Source organism: Aquarana catesbeiana, linkage group LG01 (assembly GCF_042186555.1).
Source record: "Aquarana catesbeiana isolate 2022-GZ linkage group LG01, ASM4218655v1, whole genome shotgun sequence".
NCBI classification, from domain to species: domain Eukaryota; kingdom Metazoa; phylum Chordata; class Amphibia; order Anura; family Ranidae; genus Aquarana; species Aquarana catesbeiana.
The window spans coordinates 96,622,879-96,647,549 of record NC_133324.1 but is presented as its reverse complement, the minus strand read 5'-3'; the positions used below and the strand labels follow the sequence as shown (position 1 = coordinate 96,647,549).

Here is a 24,671-nt window from a genome sequence, read left to right as displayed (position 1 = left end):
CAGCTCCCACTTCCTCCCTGCAATCTTCTGGGACACGTCACAGGTTCCAGAAGATTGCCCGGCCATTCACAGCGTGCAGTGCGGCTCGCGCATGCGCAGTGCGTGCCCAGCTGTGAAGCCACAGCCGGGCGCCCACAGTTACGATGCTGGTGCTGCAGAAAGGAAGGGGAGAGGAGCGAGGCTTCGTTCCCCCACATCGCTGGACCGTTGGACAGGTGAGTGTCTGATTATTAAAAGTCAGCAGCTACACTTTTTGTAGCTGCTGACTTTTAAATGGGTGGAACTCCGCTTAAAAATTCATGTGCGTGTAAAGGCAGGTGTCCCAATACTTTTGGTAATATAGTGTATATTATCAATAAAATAACAATAGTACTAAAAATAATAATAATGACAAGTGATAAATAGTGAAAGGTAATAACTGAGAGGTGAGCTGATTGTAAAAGTAGAAGCAAAGTTTCTCGGAAGAGGTACAAATAACAATTTATTATTGTTATTTGTATATTAGTTATATATTTTTTTTCAGTACACATTTATTATTTTAGTGCCATTAATCAAAATATAGAGAGGAAAAAAAAACAGGAAATGCGATCACATTAAAAAAAAAAAGAAAACAGAACAGTTTTAGTTACATTTTATTTTTTATCTCAGTTTGGACTTAAAACCTATATAATAAATGCCACAGATAAATAAATAGTACCAAATGGCTGATCTAGATGATGTGCTGAAATGTTTTCCTCTTAGATTTTAATTAGAAGTGTGATTCACTGAATGAGTCAGAGCAGAAAGCGGCTTTTAGTGATGGGGGTCCTGTAATTAGACTAGAACATTATCTCTAATCTCCAGCCCCTCAACTGATGATGGACAAAGTGTGAACTCCTCACTTCAACAAGGGTAGGCTCTCCAAGCCAGGAACCCCTCCCAAGCCAAAGAATAGGGAAACTAATATTGTCCTTTTTTTTTCTTTCTCAGCCAGCCTATACTGTAATCAGCTCTAGCTGGCTGTCTGCAACATTTCTATAGTAGAAGGGGAGGAAAAAAGTCAGCAACAATCTCCAGGTGGAGCACTTCACTGCCAAAAAACAGGCAGGGGCTCCCTAGTGGGGATTGGCTGAAGCTGAGTAAGACAGCAATTTTTTTTTTTTTTTTTGTGATTCTCCAAAGCATGCTTGGCTTTGGGCAGCTCAGACAGAGAGAGCATTGCAGAGTTCAGCAGCAATTAGTCAGCTTCAGATCAGTAGAAGGGATCAGTGATCTCTGTGCAAGAGCTAAGGAATCTTCTCTTTTTTTTTCTTCCAGCCCCTGTCCTACAGGGTTTCAGATGTCCTGCCTGACCCCCTGCAAGTCGTCTGCCCACCAGAGACATCCCACCTCTGGATTGTGATCATTGACATTTCAGCTCCAGCTTCCAACCTGTTTACAGCAAGGCTCCTTCAAAAGCTCATCTCCAGGCTGACAATTAGGATTTCGGCAGAAGGAGGGGGTAGACACGGATTAAGACTTTTTTTTTTGGCAGGGGGGAGTTGAACATGTCATCTTTCCTTTTTCCAGGCAATGTTTAACATGCTGGGAGCCAGCCTGTAGCTGCACTGCTGGGGAAGCGCACCAAGAAGTATCTACTGTGCCGGTGGCATCCGCGGAGCATTGCATGGGATGGTCTGGATGCCCTCCTGAGTTATGAAAGGCTCTTCGCTGTGGATGGACCCCTGAGTGATGGATGTTGGTTCCCTATCTACTACAGCACAGATCAAAGTCCTGGGAACCCGTGGCCCCCAGAAGCCAGCTGTCCCCTCACCGGATTTTATCCTTCCAGTATGTTTCTTTCCATGAGGCATCTCCTGAAGCCCTCAGCCTCAGTACAATGTGGAAATGGATACTGACATATAGTGCCCCAGGCTTGTCTCACCTGCCCCGCTCATGGCTGCTCTTGTTTTTGGTCTATTCGCTGGCTGTCACCTGCCATGAGGTCGCTGGTGGTGGCAGCAGGGACTTACTGCGCTCCGCGGAGTTCTCCTCCAACTCTTCTTCTGGGAGGCACGTGCGGAGCTATAACCACCTCCAAGGAGATGTGCGCTGCAGGAAACTCTTTTCCTTCCACAAATACTTCCTCAAGATCGATGACAACGGCAGGGTTAGTGGCACCAAGAAGGATGACTGCCCTTACAGTGAGTAGCCATTGCTGTCTTCATCGGGGTGTGGGATTTTAGTGGTACTCCAGCTCAGGAAGGGTCTTGGGCATATCTTTACTGCTGATTTTCCATCTGGTAAACTCTTTCTTTATAAGGATGTTGGGTGTCAGTGGACCTCCAGCTCTGGAAGACTTTAGGGAAAATTGTCTTGGTGTTTTAAATATCTGGTAACCTCTTCATCAGGATGTGGGGCACCTGGAAGGATTTGGGAGTATCTTTAATAATAATTTAACTATCAGGTAAAATCCTTATTAATCAGGGTGTGGGGTATCATTGATCCTCCAGGTCAGGATTGGTTTGGGGGTAAACCTTTTCATGACCAGGCTGTGGGATATCAGTGGCCCTCCAGCTCAGGTTTGGGGGAATCTGTAATGCTGATTTACCCATTTGGTAAACCCTATCATCACCAGGCAGTGGGATATCAGTGGCCCACCAGCTCAGGAAAGGTTTGGGGAATCTTTAATGGTGATTAACCCATCTGGCATACCATTTCATCAGCAGGCCATGGGATATCAGTGACCCTCCAGCTCACAAAGGGTTTGAGGAGTCTGTAATGGTGATTTAACCATCTAGCAAACCCCTTCATCACCTGACTGTGGGTTATCAATGGCTCTCTGGTCCAGGAAGGGTTTGGGGGAATCTGTAATGGTGATCTACCTATCTGTTAAACTCCTTCATCATCAGGTTGTGGGAATCCTCCAGCTCAGGAAGGGTTAGGGGGAAATCTGTAATTACCCATCTGGTAAACCCCTTCATCATCGGGTTGTGGGATATCAATGGCTCCCTGGCCCCTCAAAAGAGTTTGGGGAATCTGTAATGGGTATTTACCTATCTGGTAAACACTTTCATCATCAGGTCCTGGGATTCCTCCAGCTCAGGAAAGATTTGGGGGGAATCTGTAAGTACTTACCTATCTGGTAAACCCCTTCATCGTTAGGTTGTGGGGTATCAGTGGCCCTCCAGCTCAGGAAGGGTTTGGGGGGGATCTGTAATGATGATTTACTTATCTGGTAAACCCCTTCATGACCAGCCTTTAGGATATCAGTGGCCCTTCAGGTTTTTAATTAGGGTGTGAGGCATCATTGGGCCATCAGCTCAGCTAGGGTTTTTGGAGAGCATGTACTGAGGATTTACCCAATCTGGTAACCCTTCAGTGTCTACCAACCTAAATGTCACAATGGTGTATCCCTCCTTTCAAAGTTGGCCAGTGCAGTGGAACATAGGACAGGTATTTCCAAAGTTCGGAGCTGCTTGTATACAGCCTGCAGTGGAAACAATAGGTTTAGTAGCTGGAGCTGTTAGATCTGAGGAAAAGTTCAATGGGCAGAAGTAATGTCGTTGCCCCTAGCATCTTTTCGTTTTATCTTTTTAATGAAGCAAAGGATCTGATTCAGTTTTACTCTGGTTTAGATAGAACTTTATAGGTTTAAAAGTATTACAGCTCTGGTTTTCATAGAACAGCCACAAGTGTTTTTCCTCTACAGACTTTCCCTGCAACTGTTCCCAAAATTAAATCATGTACATAGTTTACCAATCAACATTTCACATTAAAGGTATGTTTAGTTTTTGTTCAAGTGAGTGCAGTAGAACTGTACCTTTTTCATCAAACGTCTGTGGATACTTTAGGCACTGAAAGGGTTATTAAACCAATGGGGGGTTAATGAGCTGTCATAACACACTTTGTCTACAGGCTCCAGGGACAGAAAGGCACCACCAGGGTCATAAAACAGGGCATGCAGACCTGTGAACTTTACTGGACATCACCAGTTCAGGCTTGGGGGACTTGTAGGGGTCCAGCTGTTGTGGGACTTGAAGATCCAGCATGTGCTGCAAGCTCAGTTCTGGAACGTATATATTTATTTTGACTATTTTATGCAGCGCTGACATATGTAGCATTTTACAGAATACATATCCTGGCCCCAAGGGATCTTACAGTTTAATGTTCCCTCCACAGTAATATGCACATACACTACACTGTAGGGACACACACAATATACAGCCAATCTGGATGACAAATTGTATCCTATTTTGAATTGTCTAGAAATCCATAGCACTCTGAAGTTTATGCAAAGGCTGGGAGCATGTACAAACTCCATGCAATGTTTCTGGTTGAATCAAATACATACAAGCATCATGCGATTTTCCTGATTGATTCAAACTCAGGTGCTTAGTGGTGCAAGGGCAACGTGGGAAGTGTTTAGCCTTCCATTTGGGCAACCATATGTATAATATACCCAAAAGTTCACGTAGTGCCACAACAGATGGACAGCTTACAACTGTTGAAAACGTTAGGCTGCCTAAAACATAATGGCATTATATTTCTCAGTTATGAATATTGGGAAGACTGTATTCAAAATTCAAGGACGTGTCTGGTTTTTATATCTCCACAACTGAAGAGAATAGTGTAGTTGCTCTTAGAAACCAATAAAAAAAAAAATCTTTCCTTCCTCGGGCCGATGAAAGCTGTATTGCTTTTGGTGACTGCTTACCATTGCTTCCAATTATCTTATTAAATAGAACTTTTTTTTGCTTTGGCTTTTGCTCTGTATTACATACTGATGTTTAAGTATGACAAAAGTAATTATATTATTAAAAATCGGTGCATCTGCAGAGTTTGCATAACAACTTGGAAATCAGCTACCTAAATGACTGGTGGAAATGAGCTAGCCTACCTTTTATGATTGGTTTAGTAGACATTTTGCTACTATTACTGATTGAAGTGTTAATGGTGCTTGAAATAACATTTTAAGTAACCTTCAAAGCATGTGAGACGTAGGGACTTAGTCAGGTTCTAAGCACTGTGTTGTAGGTGTAGTTATTGGTCTAGTTTGAAGTGTTTGGGTGTGTGCATTTATTAATATTTCTGTGCTTAGTGAACCGAGTAATGTCACCCTATGCCCAGTAGCTGCTGCTGTGTAACAGTCTGTCGCTCTGCGTGTCCTGCCCACTCATCAGCCATCTGTCCCCTGTATAGTGGTTTGTCACTGCCCTCACCATTGAAATAGTTTTGGGAAGGACTACTTGTAAATGACCCCAAAGTGTCAAAAATAGCACTTATTCTTTCCTAAACTTAGGATAGCCAATAAAAAAAGTCAAGCAGAAGGTTTGGACATTGCTTACATTCATCAGGTTGCTTGAGGTTAACTGGAGAGACATACTGGGTGCTTCCAAGCATTATTTATTTATGGTGCTATATAAATCCTGTGTAATAGAAATAATAATATAAGCCCTTATATAATGCTGTCAATTTATGCAGCGCTTTACACATATATTATGCATTTACATCAGTCCCTGCTCTCAAGGAGCTTACAATATAATGTCCTTAACTCACATTCATACATACACATACTAGGGCCAATTTAGACAGGAGCCAATTAACCTCCCAGGATGTCTTTGGAGTGTGGGAGGAAACCAGAGTACCTGGAGGAAACCTAGGCAGGCACAGGGAGAACATGCAAACTCCAGACAGGTAGTGCCGTGGTTGGGATTCAAATCAACGACCCCATTGCTGCCATTTACATATATATAGTTCCAACAATTGACGCTGCGTTTTATGCATTGTACATTCACATCAGTGCTTGCCCTCAAGAAGCTTGCAATCTAAGGTCCCTATCTCACATGTATACACGTACTAGGGCCAATTGAGATAGGAACCAATTAACCTGCTGGCATGCCTTTGTAATGTGGTAGGAAACCTACGCAAGCACATGAAAACTCCATGCAGATAGTGTCCCGGATGGCATTTGGACTAAGGTCCCCAGTGCTGCAAGACAGAAGTGTTAACCATTAAGCCACTGTGCAACCCAAGCATTTTATCTAAGCATGCAGGAACGTTTTTACATGTCTAACAGTAATCATCCCCCCCCCTTTTTTTTTTGTGGAGAAAAGGGTACAAACTTTTAAGCTTGTAGGTGCTTCATCCATTTGTCATCTGAGTTCAAGAGACAGTCTTAGCTCTTCCTAGGTTTTTAATGAATCAAGCAGAGCCATCTTTTGTACTGAGGGATCAGGGTATAGAAAAACTTCTTTAGAGTCATTGGTTAGTGCTCAACTTTGAAACTAATAGGTACAGCATACTCTTTCAAAATAAGTGTGCATAAACTGCTGCCATCGGGGGACTGACTTGCACGCTCCCCCCCTTGCTTCTGATCCCCCAGCTTTGTGCAGCTCTGCATTGATACAGGCATAGATAGAGCCCACAAACTGATGCAGAGCATAGGAAGATTTTATTCAGAAATGGCTGGCCATACATTATCCGATTTTCTTTTACAATTTTCCTTTTAGATTTAGCAAAACAATATAATATGAAGTCAAACGTAAACAATTTCAATTTGTATACATTAAGGCAGGCCCTTGCACTACAAAGCTGAAGGTAAATCTAAAAGGAAATTGAACAAGAAAATTGTATAATGTACTGTATGGCCAGCTTAAGTGTCTTACAGCAGCAAGAAAGTCTTGACATGTATCTCGCTTATGACTAAAAAGCTTTTTTGCTGCTGTATTATTATAGGTATTTACATAGCGGTGGCAATTTCTGTAGCACTTTTCATATTGTACATTCACATCAGTCCCTATCCTCAAGGAGCTTACAATCTAAGGTCTCTATCTCACATACAGTATACTGTGGACAATTTACATAACAACATGTCTTTGGAGCATTGGTGGAAACCAGAGTACCCGGAGGAAACCCATGCAAGCGCAGGGAGATCATGCAAACTCCATGCAGGCAGGATTTTGGTTGGGTCGCGAATCAAGAACCCCAGTGCTGCAAGCTAGAAGTGCTAACCACTAAGCCATTGTGCTTACTGCTTAGCTGAATATATTCTCCCAGTGCTCTACTTGTGTGAATTTATCTGTGGGCTAGCATAGTCTAAAGCTGGATACACATTATACCATTTTTGTTGTTCAATTTCCTTTGTATTTACATTTAACTATGTAGTACAAGGGCCTACCTGATTGCATACAATTTGAAAGTGCTTAGGTTTGACCTCATATTATGTGGTTTTGGTAAATCTAAAGGAGAGTTGTACAAGGAAATAGTAAAAAAAAGTTGTATAGTGTGTAACCATCTTAAGCCCCTTTCACATGGGTTTTCCAATGAGATCTGCGTATCAGTTTTTTAGGTGGACCTGATCAGATGCTCCATGCAGGTCTATGGGCCAGTGAATGCAAACTGACTTGTATCTACCTAACTCCGACTCCTTGCAGGTCTGGAAATAAAGGTAAAGGTACTGTGTCCTTTTTTTTGTTTCTCTGAACCTAAACATGATAGATTGGAGGTACCATAATGTATACGGACACACTTCCAGCAGTCCATGCATCCAAGGCGGGTCCGCCACTGTCTGCTGTCAAAATGCGGACTAAAAACTGAACGGGCACGTATGTCGCAAAAGTCACAACCATCCTGCTCAGCTCTGAATCAGCAGGGGATTCACAGATCCTCTGCTGCAGAGAGTGAAGTGCACCTGTGTGAAATATATATATCTGCTTTGTTGCTGCATCATTTTTTAGTTTACATTGCTTTGTCAAATGTGCTAAAGTTCAGTTTATCATTACCATTTTTCTATGGAGACTAATGCCCTGTACACACGGTCGGATTTTCCAACGGAAAATGTGTGATAGGACCTTGTTGTCGGAAATTCCGACCGTGTGTAGGCTCCATCACACATTTTCCATCGGAATTTCCGACACACAAAGTTTGAGAGCAGGATATAAAATTTTCCGACAACAAAATCCATTGTCGGAAATTCGATCGTGTGTACACAAATCCGACGCACAAAGTGCCACGCATGCTCAGAATAAATTAAGAGATGAAAGCTATTGGCTACTGCCCCGTTTATAGTCCCGATGTACGTGTTTTACATCACCGCGTTCAGAACGATCGGATTTTCCATCAACTTTGTGTGACCGTGTGTATGCAAGACAAGTTTGAGCCAACATCCGTTGGAAAAAATCCATGGATTTTGTTGTCGGAATGTCCGAACAAAGTCCGACCGTGTGTACAGGGCATATGTCTTTTAAATGGCAGATTCCCCAGATCACTCATCTCTTTACAGTTAGAAGTTGGATTGTATTTAATTAAAGCGATATCAAACCCAAAAGTAAACATTTATTTCAGTTTACCAATTTTTAGATGGGATGGCTGTATTCGTTTTACTTTTTTATGCTTTCTTTCCTTTATTTTCACCTGGTGATCCTGCCAGTAGAACTGATGTTTTTCATTAGAAGAAGCTGTTCTGCAGATGTAGCAGTTACAGGATTCAGGATTAAGACAAACCATTTACTACTGACAGGGGTGATTACAATGGGCAGCTTTTATTTATTTATGTAAAACTTTCATTCCAAAAAACTGTTTGCTGTAACTGTTTATAAACTGTTAGCTGGGGTTCAGCTTCAATTTGTTAGTGCATCGAAATCTGCTAGTATATCTAACACTCCCTTCCCCCAAGGAGGTGTGTTACTGGCCAGATCACCAGGGGAAAACAGATGGAAAAAGCTTAAAAAAAGAAAAATAATACAATTTAATCTAATGATTGGCAAGATGCAATATATTGCAAAATATAACATTTTTGGTTTTGGGTTTAATACTGCTTTAAGGCATGTTTTATGTTTATTTCATATGGCCATCAGACCTTCATAGATACGTCAGTAAACCTAATTGTTTTTTAAACTGTGGGTTGCCGTGTTTTTTTGTTACTAAATTCTCTCCGGTTGGTGTAAATGAGCAAACTTTTGAAAACAATGCAATGTAGATTTGCACATGCATAGATGAGCGTTATCCAGGCTGAATCTAATTAGTGGTACTACAAAAACAAAAATCTCATATATGATGCAGTCTGTCAATGGTGCCAACTTCGGATTTTGTGTATGTGAGTCCACCCTGTAACATAGTTTTATTATGTTTCGATGCTGCCAGTAGATACATTCTTTTTCCACTTCCTGTAATAGGGTAACAAAACTGTTAATTCTGCGATGAATCATGGTTTGGCATGCAGTCCTAAATGGACTTTAGGAAAGTGACAAACAATATCAACTAACCCCCTTTTTGAGCAGTTACCACAACCATTTTTTTTAAAACTCTTTTGGAAGGTTTACTGTTGAAAGGTTTGAACCATATGAAAGCTGACCCTTGTAACCTGTACTGTTATATGGTTTGTCCCAATCCCTGTAATTGCCACTTTTGCTGGTCACATGAAGGAAGTGGGAGAATAACAGATCTACTGGCAGGATCATCACATAATAAAACAGGTGGACTCAGCTTACAGGAAGGATTTAGAAAAGCAAAATCTGCAATGGTAATTCTATTGATAGACTGCACCATATATGTCATTTTTTATTTTGCCCATAGTGCCACTAAGCTTGCCCAATCATCCACCTTCTTTGTCCATGGTTCCACTAAACCTGTCTAAGCATCCACATTATTTGTCCATAGTGCCGCTAAGCCTGCCTAACCATCCACGTTCTTTGTTCATAGTGCCACTAAACCTGCTTAACCATCCATGTTCCTTGTCCAAAGTTCCACTAAACCTGCCTAACCATCCATGTTCTTTGTCCATAGTTCCACTAAACCTACCTTACCATTCGTTTTCCTTGTCCATAGTTCCACTAAACCTGCCTAACCATCCATGTTCTTTGCCTTTAGTTCCACTGAACCTGCCTAACCATAAATATTTGTTGTCCATAGTTCCACTGAACCTGCCTAACCATCCATGTTCTTTGATCATAATTCCAGTAAATCTCCCTAACCTTCCATGTCTTTTGTCCATAGTTCCACTAAACCTACCTTACCATTCATTTTCTTTGTCCATAGTTCCACTAAACCTGCCTAACCATCCATGTTCTTCGCCTTTAGTTCCACTGAACCTACTTAACCATCCATATTCTTTGTCCACAGTTCCACTGAACCTGTCTATTTATCCATATTTTTTGTCCATAATTCCACTGAACCTGCCTAACCACAAATATTTGTTGTCCATAGTTCCACTGAACCTGCCTAACCACAAATATTTGTTGTCCATAGTTCCACTGAACCTGCCTAACCATCCATGTTCTTTGATCATAATTCCAGTAAACCTTCCTAACCTACCATATTCTTTGTCCATAGTTCCACTAAACCTACCTTACCATTCATGTTTTTTGTACATAGTTCCACTAAACCTATCGTACCATCTATGTTCTTTGACCATACTTCCACTAAACCTCCCTAACCATCCATGTTTTTTGTCCATAGTTCCACTATACTTTCCCAACCATCCATGTTCTTTCTCCATGCTGTTGGCCATTAGTAATCCCACAACAGATGGTATGTTTTAAAGGTATTTTTATAGCTCTAACAATTTATGAAGTTCTTTACATACTATGCATTCACATCTGTCCCTGTCCTCAAGGAGCTTACAATCTAAGGTCTGTAATTTACATGCTTATATACTAGGGCCACCTACCTACCAGCATTTCTCTGAAGTGTTGGAGGAAACCCACGCCAACACAGGGGGAACATGCAAACTCCTGACTGCAGTTTGAACCAGAAACCCCAGTGCTGCAAGGCAGAAGTGTTAACCACTAAGCCACTGTGCTGCTCTATAATTTATTACTTATTTGGAAATGTACCCTAAAGAGGGTTCATACATCATTTAAATTATATGCCTTTTAGTTTATACTATAACATTGTTTTTACATGGTAAGGTCCTCTTTGTTTCCCTGCTCAGTCTGCTGCGAGTTCTGACAGCCAGCATTCGCTTTTCGCCCTGTCCTCTCTATACTCTGCAACAATGTCTCAGTTTCGCTTTGGCCCCCTTATTTGTCAATGTTCCATTTGTTTCTAAATAAACAAGAAAAAAAGAATAGATTATACAGATCTGAAGGAGCAAGTCTTCCAAGTCTGAGAATAATTATCCTTTATTATTTAAGGAGTGTATATAATCCTAAATGCAAAAAGAAAAAAAAAAGGTTGATTTGTGCTTAAAAGCAAATCTCTGGTTTTGATTAAGCCTCAGTGCTCACATATGGGATCATATAGTGTACTATGGGGGCAACATAACAGCTAGACAACAATAATAATGACTGCATCCCTGTTTCTTTGCCTTGTTTGGATACAATCTAGCTCAATGACACAATGCAATCATAACTAACATACATAGGTTGATTATTGCAGAGTGGCCGTTTGTTGCAAGTCTGATTGTGGACGGCGTGCATTTGCTATTTCAGGGTACACGGGGAAAGGGGAACTGTCATTTGCATTATAGTCTGCGCCTATAATGCCAGCACTGTTTTTTTTATTACGTTATGCGTACAGGTCGATACTCATAAGGGAATCATAAATCCGCAGCTACACAAAACTCCTATGGTTGTCTGGGATGGTGTGAGTGACCTCACTTGCTCAGCACACGTCCATTATAATATGGGAGCATTGTGCTTGGGGTCAGGTAATGTCTTGGTAGACTTTGGCTAAATCCTTTAATTATTACTGTAATTACTGTTTATGTAGCACTAATATATTCCTTAGCATTTTCCAATTGGGTGAAATCACAGAATAAACACACAAGGATTAACAAAATGGATAAGACAGAACATGGGGGGGGGGGGGGAGCTCTGCTCTGTCTGCATTAGCTTGCAGTCAACAGATACATTAGAAAAAAGGCATGGTGTGCAACAGCAGGTCAACCATGAGTCTGAACATGCATTTTTAGATATGGAATAAAAACATGCCAGTACCTTTGCAAGGTACTCTGATATGTAAATTTTAAAAAGATGGTCAGTAGCCACTCCCTCCCATGTCCTGTGCCGCAGATGTGCGCAGGAAAGCCTTTATCGAAGTGTGGGGGGTGCTGGCCCAGCATCCTAATGAATAAATATACTTTTGATACCCTGATCAAAAAGTTGTCCTTGTCCCCAACAACCCCCGTCCCCCAAATTCACTTACCTGTCCACATTTCATGAAAATTTTAACAGTGAACTGCACAGCCTTTCAACTTTGTCCCAACTGGGCTCTCCTAGTGGGTAAATCTCCCTTCATTGCTCTGGGAACACTATTAAAGCCCAGCCCCAGAAATGAAACAAAATCTACCCTTGCAATGGGCCCCAGGAGGCAGGAGTGCAATTGCGATTGGGAGCACCTTAGAGAAGAGGCTTCACTGGACCAGTAACACTGCTGGAGGGACACCGCTGGAACAATGGATATAGTAAGTATTATTTTTTATTCCTGCACCCCTAGACTGAATGAGCAGTTAACCCTTGGGTTTTGGGGCCCATTGAAAGAGTAGATTTTGTATAATTCTCGAAGTTGGGCTTTAAGGCCAAAGATAAATCTACACTAACCTTTTTCAACCTATTTACCTCAGAGGAACGATAATAGTAAATTCGAATCTCAGAGAACCAAATCAAGAGTCGATGAGGAAAATGTCTCTTACATTGGTGGTCAGTAGGAAATATACATTCTTTACAGTGGTGGTCAGAATGCTACCCTTTCAACCTACTAAAAAGATAATTGTGTCATGCTGCTGGTTTTACCAAGTAGCATTGGCCCTGGAACTATAAAGGCACCAATGGGAGGTCAGTGAACTACAGCTGGAGGAACCCTCACTAACCTCTCGAGCAACTGTAGGGTTTCAATCCTGATTGAGAATGGCTGTTCTAGACCAGCCTTTTCAACCAGGGTGACCAGGCACCTTGGGTTACCTTCAGGTGTCTTCATGGGTGCCTTGGCAAAATGCCTAAAAATTGCCTATAAATTATTGTATACACGCCAGCGGGTGGATCAAGCCTGGCTTTTAGTTAAACAAAGCCATGGGTTTTCATCGTGCACCATTACACCCTTCTAGCCACTGGCATCCTTACAACCAATGACATCATCAGTTGATAAGGAGGGTGTTGAGGGCCTGCACAGCACCCATGTTTGCCCCTTCACTGTCCCTCTCCATCAGCCATGGGGTCACATTAGCTGAGTGAGAGAGAGAAACTGAGAAGGAAAAGAAACGTTGGAATAGTCATTACCGGTGTGCAAAAGGCTTATTTGCTTTGGAAGCATAAATAACCTCTAACGTTGCGTGTCCTACGCATGTGGATGTTTCTGTGTTATGTAAAACTATTTAATTTCTTTACATTTTAGAATGGGATGCCTCAAGAAAATATTAGTGTCTTCATTGAAAAAAGGTTGAGAAACACTGTTTTAGACAAACAGCTATGTTAATACTATGTTAAAAAACATATACTGTATAATATAGCATCAAATAATTGCCAACATCCCCAATTTAATAGGAAGAATGGTAATTAACCCCAAAAAAGGAACTTTGAAGACAACTGAAGTGATTATATAAAAAATTGTATTTTATTACATCCAATAAAATATGGTTGATAATACAGACAATTAGAATTGATAACCAGCATAGAACGGCTGAATTTACATGAAGCATATTCATAGACTAATGCCGCGTACACACGATTTAGCCGTCGTAATAAACTCCGATGGTCTCTCCGACGGAATTCCATTCAAGCGGTCTTGCCTACACACGGTCAACTCAAAGTCCAACCGTCCAGAATGCGGTGACGTACAACACTTATGACGGGACTAGAAAAAGGAAGTTCAATAGCCTGTAGCCAATAGCTTCCGTCTCGTACTTGCTTCAGAGCATGCGTCTTTTTTGGTCTGTCGGACCAGCATACAGACGATCGGTTTTCCCGATAGGAATTGGGTCCGTCGGAAAGATTTAGAACATGTTCTATTTCTAGGTCCATCAGATTTTTCGAAAAAAAAAAAGTCAGATGAGGCACACACACGATCGGTATATACAATGAAAAGCTTCCGTCTGACTTTTTCTGTCGGACAGTCCGCTCGTGTGTACGCGGCATTAGTGACAGTATTTCCTATCCATACCTGGAGTTTGTGAATCACATGACTGGCTAAACACAATTTATTATTCCTTGGACTAAGAAAACTCTTTATATATATATATATATATATATATATATATATATATATATATATATATGTATGTATTTCAACTGTGTGTTTGCATGAAGTTGCTCTTTTATTTTGTGGGTAAATGGAAGAAGCAGCTCAGCTATCTGCTGTGGGCTCCATCCAGGTTTTCCCCACTTTACATTTGTTCCATTTTTCAGAACCAAGCCTTGTAGAAACCTTTCATGTTTAAGTTCAAGCGTTAGAGATAGAAGCTGCAGTTTTCAAATAAGATAATTCCCATGACATCACCTGCTAGCTAAATATTTTCATGAGCCAGTTGTTTGCGACTTTGATCTGACTTTACATTCTCTGGACCAAAGTTGCATCAAAAGTCACACCAAAGTAGCGCAGCCACCTTTTCAAAATCGCTGCCACTTTAAGTCACGCTGATTTGAACGGGTGCCATTGAAAAGAATGGGCTGCGACTTGTCATGCGTCTTTGATGTCCAAAGTCGCATGACAAGTGGTACAAGTGTGAATGGAACCTAAAGCCAAAGCAATTTTTTTTTTTCATTTTGGATAGCGCAGGGTTAAAGCTGAACTCCAGTCTAGCTTGGCATAGTGTAAGTATACATATCCCATACCTGATGGGCCGCCAAGGAAGCTGACATTCACTGTAGTAGTCAGTGCTATTAGAGGGATAGCAGATATTTTCCAAGTCTTGTGCCGGGCAGCTTCCCTCTGCATACTAACCACATGGGGGTCTCTTGCTTAGCGCTGCTGCCATTCATAAAACGTCTCATATTTTTTTCATTGAATACAAAATGTTCTCTGACTTAATGAGGTGGGGAGAAGGGGGTGGTGATGTCATGGTCTCTCCATATTTGTGTGTGTTACCCTCAAGGCATAATAAAACACAGTTGCAGCTATTTCAGCAAGGCAGTACACTGAAACGCAAGATCCATGCTGGTCTGTGCTGCAGCATAGGTACATTGGCAGATACTGTAAATGTGCATTAAGGCACCATTTGGCATTACTGCAATTCACAAGTCAAGTATACCTGTCCTGAGAAAAATGGGGGGGGGGGGGGGGGTTATTAATGATGGTGCCCATATGTGAAAATGCTGGTTTACAGGCTTTAATACTTCAGCGCAAGTCAGAAAAACCAGGAGCAAGCATGCAGTAACTCAGTGAAAGTCAGAAATCTTTTATTTTCTATTCTTGTTTCAGGTCAGTGACTCGCAAGTATTGAAGCCACAGCTTCATAAGGATAGCCAGTCAACCAGCATTTTTAGAAGGAAAGGCCAACAATGGCAGCTTTAAAAATTAGTGATCACCACTAAGATGATGCCCCCCTTCCTCATTTATACACACGCTGATGTATTTATTGCTTTGATTTTCCTGTACTGAATACACAATACCCGTGCAACTAACATAGTTAGGGCCCTTTCCCTCGGGGAACTGATCTGGCCCACCTGTCAGTTTTTCAGGCGGACCCAATCAGACCCTCCAGTCTCCTCTATGGTGCCGCTAAGGTTGCCACCTCATTCCTTTAAAACCGAACACATATTGATTACACAGGTTCTGTGGCTGATTAGGGTGGTAATTTAACTCACTTGGTGCCTTATCTGCATTAAATTAGCCTCAGAACCTGTGTAATTCATATGTCTTCGGGTTTAAAGGGATGAGGTGGCAACCCTAGGTGCGGCAGGTGTGTCCGTTGACACACGCCGACCTCCGTTCCGTACCTGACGGATGGATCGTGTACTCGCGACTCTTGCTCAGATCTATCTGTTCACCTTCTGATCTTTGTTGAAGAGGCTGTGGCCAGAGGGGCACATTCCTCCATATGTGGTAGGAATGTCCTGAAATCAGGTCCTTCTGGGATGATACCTGGGTTTGTATAGCTGAAATCCTAGGGATTAATCTCCTACTCTCACCGTTGTACTGCTTGCTCCATATTCCCACTCTTCCACTTACCCATTATAAACAGCGCTCTTCCCCAAATGCTTAGTGCAGCCAAGCACCTCATACCGATTCACTGGAAAAGCTCTTACCTTCCTAGTCGTGGGGACTGGATTAGGAAGGTAACTGATATTATGGAAGCCGTGTAAGGGTTACGTGTAAAGGTGTGTGGAATGGCTTTAACTTCATTTGGGCAATTTGGAGACATTATGCATCTGAGTGGAACACGGTCTCCTCAAGTCTAGACATTGCTTTACTAGCCTTAGTTGATCCCTCATTCCAACAACTTGTCCAGGCGAACCAACAACCTTGAACTTATTAATGCTTTTTTTTTTTACTTTTTTTTTCACAGGTTTCTGTTATTAGCCCGCCTGGACCAGGTGTGGTGTGTGAACTCATGACCTTTAGTTGGAATTGCATCCTTTTCTTTTCCTTTTATTTTTTGTCAATATCTGTTGTTAAATTTTGTTAATGTTAATTCTCATCTAAGATATGAGAAATGTACTTTTTTACCCAGGCTATAGACTGGGTGTATTTCCGCTGTGGCCTAGCTGCCATTTGTTGATAACTTGTTGGCATGAAGAGGTACCACAAAGTTCAGCTGCCCGGTTTGTATGCGGAGGGCCACAGTGGTAGTGCTTGGCCTGCTACGCATATTCTGGGTCTCCTTCATGCTGCTTACTCATGCTGTGAGAATTTATTGGAGCCAACAGGCTCATGATTGTGTTATTTGCTTTTTATTCTTGTTATTAATATCTTCTGAATGTTATGTGCACTTTTTCGATACAGGTTTTGATGTGCATTTTGATTTTCAGGTGCTAAGATGGTAGTGTTATTGCAGCTGTTGTTCTGTACATCACCACTGCCATTGCCTGTCCGAATGTCCCCTTTCTTTTTCTCTACCTGAAAAACGTAAATAAAGATTAAATTAAAAAAAGTTAAAAAAAAATAAAATCAGGATTGGATCAGTTCGGAGGATGGCAGCCAGGTGTAAACGGACAGGCAGTTCATTTACATCTGGCCACCCATAGGAAGAGTGGGTTGTGTCTGTGCCAGCTCTGTGGGTTGTGTCTGTGTCAGCGGAGTGGACCCAGACCAGCCACCTGTCTGTTCAGCGGGAATCAGCGGACAGATTCCCGGCTGAGCAGGCAGACTCCAATAGAGCCCATGTCCCGTGTGTAAGGGGCCTTACATAGTAATTTAGGTTGAAAACTGACACAAGTCTTTCTAATTCCAAAGAAAAAATAAATAAATAGAAGTCCTCAAAATATAGAACCCCATACCCGCAGTTGATCCAGAGGAAAGCAAAAAAAAAAAACACCTTATAGAGCATGGTTCAATTTGCTCCAGCAGGGTGGAGAAAAACATTCCATCCTGATCCTACGAAGGTAATCTGATATTTCCTGGATCAACAATCTTTGGTAAAACATCAGTGTAAGCCTTGACATTTTTGCCATGACAGGTGTACTTTAAACAGAACTTAGGCCACATTCACACTTGGCGGTTTGGAATTGCTGGCAGAATCACTGCGATTCTGCCCAATTCCAAGTTGCGGTAAAATTGAGCTAAAACACTTGACACGAGTTTGGGTGCCAATTCATTCTTAATTGCGCCACAAACTCCGTCAAATTCTGCCACACGAGCAGGGACGCTCATTCCCACCACATGAGATTTGAACGGGGTCTAAGTCTAGGTTATTACAAAGGGTCCATTAACCTAAGGCTAATATTTCAGTGCTCAGTGATGCTGAGAAATTAAGCCTTCTAAGAGTTTCCTATATCTACTTTGTCACTGTGGTAGTAAGATGTCTTCCTCCAGTTCCATGGCCACTTTGAATGGGTCCCAGCTGCCTCTGTGGATTTTTTCTTTATCCCACTCCACACCAAGAGCTTGTTTCTAAAATCACCAAAAAGCCAGCAGGTGCCTCAAGTCGGCTGATTCTACCTGCAACTAAAATAATTGGTTTTGCGTGGACTGATCCTTGCTGTTGTGAAGTGGCTTAGGTTGAGGAGTCAATTGCAGATGTGCAGTGCTGTAAGCCAGAGGTCTCCAAACTTTCCAAACAAAAGGGCCAGTTTACTGTCGTTCAGACTTTAGGGGGGCTGGACTGTACCCCGTGAGAGTAGAAAATTCACCAGCATCAGTGGGAGTAGACCATGTCTCAGGCTCGAAGGTCAGTGGGAGTAAAAATTACATAGTACTTGTGCTCAGCAGGAGGAATACCATCATTGGTATTAGTGGGAGGAATTATGCCTCTTTATTGGTGTCAGTGGAAGGAATAGTGCCCAATCATTGGTGTCCATGGAAGAAATAGTGCCCTAATGTTGGCGTCAGTGGGAGGTAATGGTAACTCATCATTGGTGATTGTAGAAGGATTAGTGCTTCATATCAGTGGGAGTAACAGTGCTCCAAGGGCCGGATAGCAAAGGGCCATATTTAGGCCACAGGCCACAGTTTGGGGACCACTGCTTTACAGTGGTAGTAAAGTTAACCTAAAAAAAAGCACCCCGCTGCAGGTTTAAGCCATAATATGCTAGTATGCACTTCATACTAGCACATTATGTTAGACTAACCTTTAGGATGGATACCTTCAACGGCCCCCTGTCACCTCTGACAGGGGTTCCATCTTCACCTGGACTTTCACCGGGTTTGTGAGCTCCGGCCGTCTGATTGGCCATAGCCATGATGACGTCACTCCCGGGCATGCGCGTGGGAGCCCCGACACAGCACAGTTCCTTCAGAGCGCACCTGATGGTGACGTCACCAGCTGCTGCTCGCTGGAATATCTCTGAAAAGGTGCACATTTAGAAGATATTCAAGTTACCTACAGGTAGGCTTTATTATACGCTTAACTGTAGGTAAAAATGGCACAAATAAGTGTTTACTATTACTTTAAGCATTGGATGTTTTTTACAAATGTCTTGGAAATCCTAAACCAAGGTCAACCCTAACTGAATGACCCTAGATCGCTGGATACCAGCCACCTCTCCCCTCTCCCGATCCGACAGCTACAGCAGAAGGGGCCGAGAATCCTCTGCTGATGTCAGCCAGGAGGAGGTGAGGAGAAGAGAGGCGGCCGGTCACGTAAGCGAGGTATACAGAGGCATTTTTTTAATAAAGCATATACACTGGAGACATTACATCATCTAATCACAAGGGATTGCCTGAAAATGCTAAAGTGGGTTTACAACCACTTTAACGAGGAACTGCGGTCTGCTCACATAATTTGTAATAAAAACATCTTTGCCATTCTGAAGCTTCCCTCCAACCACTTTGCATATTATTTTGTATATGCTGTGATTCTGTACTTGCCAAATATGCTGCAGAAATCTCCCTCCACTTAGTCTGGCTGCATCCATTTTAACTGTGGGCAGCTGAATCTGCTGCCTGTTTACTTCCTGGATTTACACAGACACACAGAGGCACACCTCCAGCTCTGCAGCTCTCATTGGCCCTTTTATGATTTATCCCACCTCCCTTCCTGGCAAACTCTCAAGAAACAGGAAGTGGGCTGTATAAGGTATTTACTGACAGAAAAAAAAATGTTTTACTATCCAAAGTTAAAACAACAAGGGCAGAAGATTTAATAGATGGCAAGATGAAAAAAATGACTAAAGGTCCACTTTAAGCTTTGACTAAAAAAAATGGAAACTGATTGGTTTTTATGCAGAGCTGCACCAGATTTTGCACTCTCCACTTTTTGTAAATCAACCCCTTTGCACATTGCTAAAGTTATTTCAGCAGCAGGAGGGGAGGGGTGAGCACTGTCACTGCTGCGGATGACGGAGGCACAAAAACTGACCACGGTGTCAGAGCTCAGCAGCCATGATAAACCGTGGTCAGTTTACAGGGGGGAGGGCAGAAACTGGCAGGATCAGCCGGGTATTTCAGGTGATAGAAAGGGCCAAATTACACAGCACAGACACTGTACTATTATTCATGGTTTATCCACTTCAGCAGGCCATACTTTGCAATACGGCACTGCATTGCTTTAACTGACAATTGCGTGGTAGTGCAATGCTGTACCCAAATAAAATTGATGTCCTTTTTTTCCCACAAATAGAGCTTTCTTTTGGTGGTACAGTATTTGATCACATCTGCTGTTTTTATATTTTGCACTATAAACAAAAAAGATCAACAATTTTGAATAAAAAACAATATTCTTTACTTTCTGCTATAAAACATTCCCAATAAAAAGAATGTAAAAAATCTAATTTCTTCATCAGTTTAGGCCAATATGTATTTTGCTACATATTTTTGGTAAAAAAATCCCAATAAGCGTATATTGATTGGTTTTCGCAAAAGTTATCATGTCTACAAACTATGGGATAGATTTAGGGACTTTTTATAATTTTTTACTAGTAATGGTGGCGATCAGCGATTTTTAGCGGGACTGCGACATTGCTGTGGACAAATTGGACATATTTTGGGGACCAGTGACACCAGTACAGTGATCAGTGCTGAAATAAAAGCGCTGTCACAGTACGAATGACACTGGCAGGGAACGGGTTAACACCAGGGGCGATCAAAGGGTTAAGTGTGTCCCTGGGAGGTGCTTACTAACTGTGTGGGGGATGGATACACTGGAGGAAAAGAGAGATCCGTGTTTCAGCTTAGCTGAAACACAAGATTTCTCTTTTGCTCCCTGACAGATCAGCCGTCTGCCTTGTTTACATATGCACACTGCTGCTCTGTCTCTCCACTGAACGATTGGTGATTGGCTGATTGGCTCCCGCTGTGTCCACTGAACGATCGGTGATTGGCTGATTGGCTCCTGCTGTGTCCAGTCACAGAGAGAGTTGTGCTCCGATTGCACTCGCCGTCCGCTAAACCGCGTGCACAAAACCTCCTACAGGTACGTGATGTTGCGCAGCTGGGCCACCCTGCCGCAGTATATATGCGGTGGGTGGTCCGGAAGCAGTTAATGGGACAGGATCAATGGGTAGGGTAACAAACGCTTTAACTGAACAAACTGATGTTAAACGCTGATTGGCTACCATGAACAGTTACACCATTTGCACTCTCCAGTTTTAGTATATCAACCCCAAATGATCTACGGCTTTGGCTTTTGAACTACGCACAATATTTTAAAAAGTGGTGGCCCGTGCATTGTGGATGCATGGGCGCCGCCCTCCCTAACACCTCGGCCGCCCTCCCTATCCATGCCCCCTTTAAGGATGCCGGATGCATGGATTCCTAAGGCGGGGTGGGCGGGGGGGTGTTTTTTGAAGCACCTGATTAGAGCCAGAAGCTATAACAGGCTTCAAAATAAGATGGGCTTGGGGCGCAGAGAGTGCGCCCCCGATCCCACCCAATTGTGTGACCATAGCAAATTAATTTTCACTGATTTCACACTACAGTGCCCCCCACTGATCAGGAGGCAGGTCAGCGAGACCTGTGCTTTTAGGGAATATCTGTGTGTGTGTGGGGGGGGGGGGGTATGTGCTAGGATGGGGGATTGGGGGAGGGGAATGTGTGCTAGAATGGGGGATTTGGAGTGGGGAGGGGAATTTGTGCTAGAAAGGGAGATCTGGAGTGGGGGGAGAAGATTTGTGCTTTGGAGGGGAAAACATTTTTGTGATTGGAGATTTGTGCTTGGGGTATATGTGGAGAGAGAGGATTTGAGCTGGGGGGGGGCAAAGATTTGAGCTGGGAGGGGGGATTTCAGCAGGGGGCAGATTCCTACTTTTTTTTTTTTTGAGGGGGGGTTGATTCCTGACACATAATGCTCATATATCTGGGGGATGGGGGGGGCGCAATTTAGCATGTTTGGCCTGGACGCTAGATGACTTTGTCCTGGAACTGTTGAACACACTGGGGCCCCTTTGACTGCATTATGTATTTATCGAGATGGTGAATTAACACTTTAATTTTGGAGGGGAATAAAGGATGTAGAAATGATAGCTGGGAATTGAGTTTTCCTTTTAGAACAACAACGTTTTATTAAATCCCTATGTCAGTGTATGTGTGTTTGTATTTACTATATACTCTTTTGGGCTTGGACCTCACACAGACTCGTCGCCTTCATTTTTGTAGACTTTCTAAACTTTTTACTTTCAAAAAGAAAATAAGCGGCAGCCTTGTTTATTGTTTCACATTAGTGATTCATTTTGTTGTTATGTTTCTCTGCCACGAGATGGCCAGAAAAGTTATATATCAAACACTAGGAGAGTGGAAGTGGCGCTGCCGAAGTTACTTTGTAGCGTGCAGTCGTTCCATGGCTGCTTTTGTTTGTAGTTTCTGTGACCTGAAAGTTATTATGATACATCATTGTGGTAATTGTGTTGTGGTCCTGCACATGCAGTGTTTCCTTACTCTTTAATCAAGTCAATAAACCCCGGCTGCTTTGATGTTGTCACTGTCGTGCTACCGTTCCCCGTTTATTAATCCAGCAGACATCCAGTGTAGCTGTTACACCTCTTGTTTGCAGTGTCTCAGCATCCCAGTCAATCCTTTGATAGGTTAATGTAACAGCTCTCTACAAGCTTCAATCAGAGGGTGTATCCCATCTCCCATGATCGTCCTCACTTTAATCTGTTTTGTTTTTATAATGCCAGGGCATCTCTTCTTTACTTACACTATTAGCTACATTCCTGTGCAATAATATATATAATATAATAATATATTTTTACATTGCTAAGACATTTCTTCGTGACTTAAACGAGGTGAGCACAGTGGCTAAGTGGTTACCACTTCCACCGAGCAGCATTAAGTTCATTGGTTCGAATCCCTACCATGGCACTACCTGCATGGAGTTTGCATGTCCTCTCTGTGCCTGCAAAGGATTCCTCCCACACTGCAAAGACATGCTGGTAGGTTAACCAGTTCAGCTCCAGAAGCTTTACCCCCCTTCATGATCAGGCCATTTTTTTGCGATATGGCATTGCTTTCGTTTAACCACTTAAGGACTGGACGATTTACCCCCTTAATGACCAGGCCATTTTTTGCGATACGGCACTGTGTTGTTTAACTGACAATTGTGCAATCGCATGATGTTGTACTCAAACAAAATTTATGTCTTTTTTTTCCCCACAAGCAGAGCTTTCTTTTGGTGGTATTTGGTCACCTCTGCGGTTTTTATTTTTTACGCTATAAACAAAAAAAGTGCGACAATTTTGAAAAAAAAAAATATATATTTTTTACTTTTTGCTATAATAAATATCCCTCCAAAAAATGTACAAAAACAATTTCTTCATCAGTTTAGGCCAATATATATTCTTCTACATATTTTTGGTAAAAAAAATCGCAATAAGCGTATATTGATTGGTTTGTGCAAAACTTATAGCGTCTACAAAAAAAGAGGATGGATTTATGGCATTTTTATTATTTACTTTATTTTTTACTAGTAATAGTGGCAATCAGTGATTTTTAGCGGGGGCTGTGACATTGCGGCGGACACCTAACTGACATTTTTGACACTTTTTTTGGGAACCAGTGACATTATTACAGTAATCAGTGCTAAAAATATGCACTATTATTGTACTAATGACACTGGCAGGAAAGGGGTTAACACTAGGGGGCGGTCAAGGGATTAAATGTGTTCACTCAGTGTGTTTACTGCATGGGGGACTGTGTGACTGGGGAAATACACAGATCTGTCTTCCTGCATAGCGGGGAACAATCACGAGTGGCCGTCGGACATCGAGTCGGCCCCACCCACTAATTGGCTCCCCCGCTGACCAGTAGGTGCCCACAAATCGCTGTGAACGAGCCGACGTACAATGGCGGTGATTCGTGGGAACCAGCCACATTGCCGTAGTACAACTGCGGAGGCTGGTCCTTAAGCGATTAACTGACAATTGCGCGGTCGTGCAACGCTATACTCAAATAAAATTTATATCATTTTTTTCCCCCCACAAGTAGAGTTTTCTTTTGGTGGTATTTGATCACCTCTGCAGTTTTTATTTTTTACGCTATAAACAAAAAAAGACAGTCAATTTTGAAAAAAAAACAAAAAAAAAAAACAATATTTTTTACTTTCTGCTATAAAACATATCCAATAAAAAAATGTAAAAAATTCAAATTTCTTCATCAGTTTAGGACAATATGTATTCTGCTACATGTTTTTGGTTAAAAAAAAAAATCCCAATAAGTGTATATTAATTGGTTTGTGCAAAAGTTTATAGCGTCTACAAACCCTGGGATATATTTATGGAATTTTTATTTATTTATTTATTTTTTACTAGTAATGGCGGCGATCAGCAACGTATAGCGACACTGCGGCGGAGAAATTGGACACTAAGTGACACTTTTGACACTTTTTTGGGGACCAGTGACACTAATACAGTGATCAGTGCTAAAAATATGCACTGTAACTGTACTAATGACACTGGCAGGGAAGGGGTTAACATCAGGGGCGATCAAAGGGTTAAATGTGTTCCTAGGGAATGCTTACTGACTGTGGAGGGTGTGCTTTTACTGTGGGAAGGCAGAGATCCGTGTTCCTGTTTAGCAGAAATACAGGCTCTCTATCTTCCCTACTAACAGAACAGCGATCTGCCTTGTTTACATAGGCAGCCCGCCATTCTGCCTGTCTTGGGAATGATCCCCAGGTCCTGGTGTGCATCGAGTCCACCTGACTCAATCGATTGGCTTCCGCTGTGTCCAATCACAGCGGGACCGGG

The 24,671-nt window shown here is 42.2% G+C and overlaps 1 protein-coding gene across 1 annotated transcript in view; it reads left to right on the top strand.

Annotated features, from left to right (window-relative positions):
- The first annotated feature begins 1,105 nt into the window (after positions 1 to 1,105).
- Positions 1,106 to 24,671, top strand: part of FGF10 (fibroblast growth factor 10) — a 138,919-nt gene continuing 115,353 nt past the window's right edge. Inside the window, exon 1 of the mRNA XM_073622126.1 lies at positions 1,106 to 2,162. Coding sequence (XP_073478227.1) covers positions 1,715 to 2,162 — 448 coding nt within the window. The 5' untranslated portion in view covers positions 1,106 to 1,714. The remainder of the gene's footprint in view (positions 2,163 to 24,671) is intronic.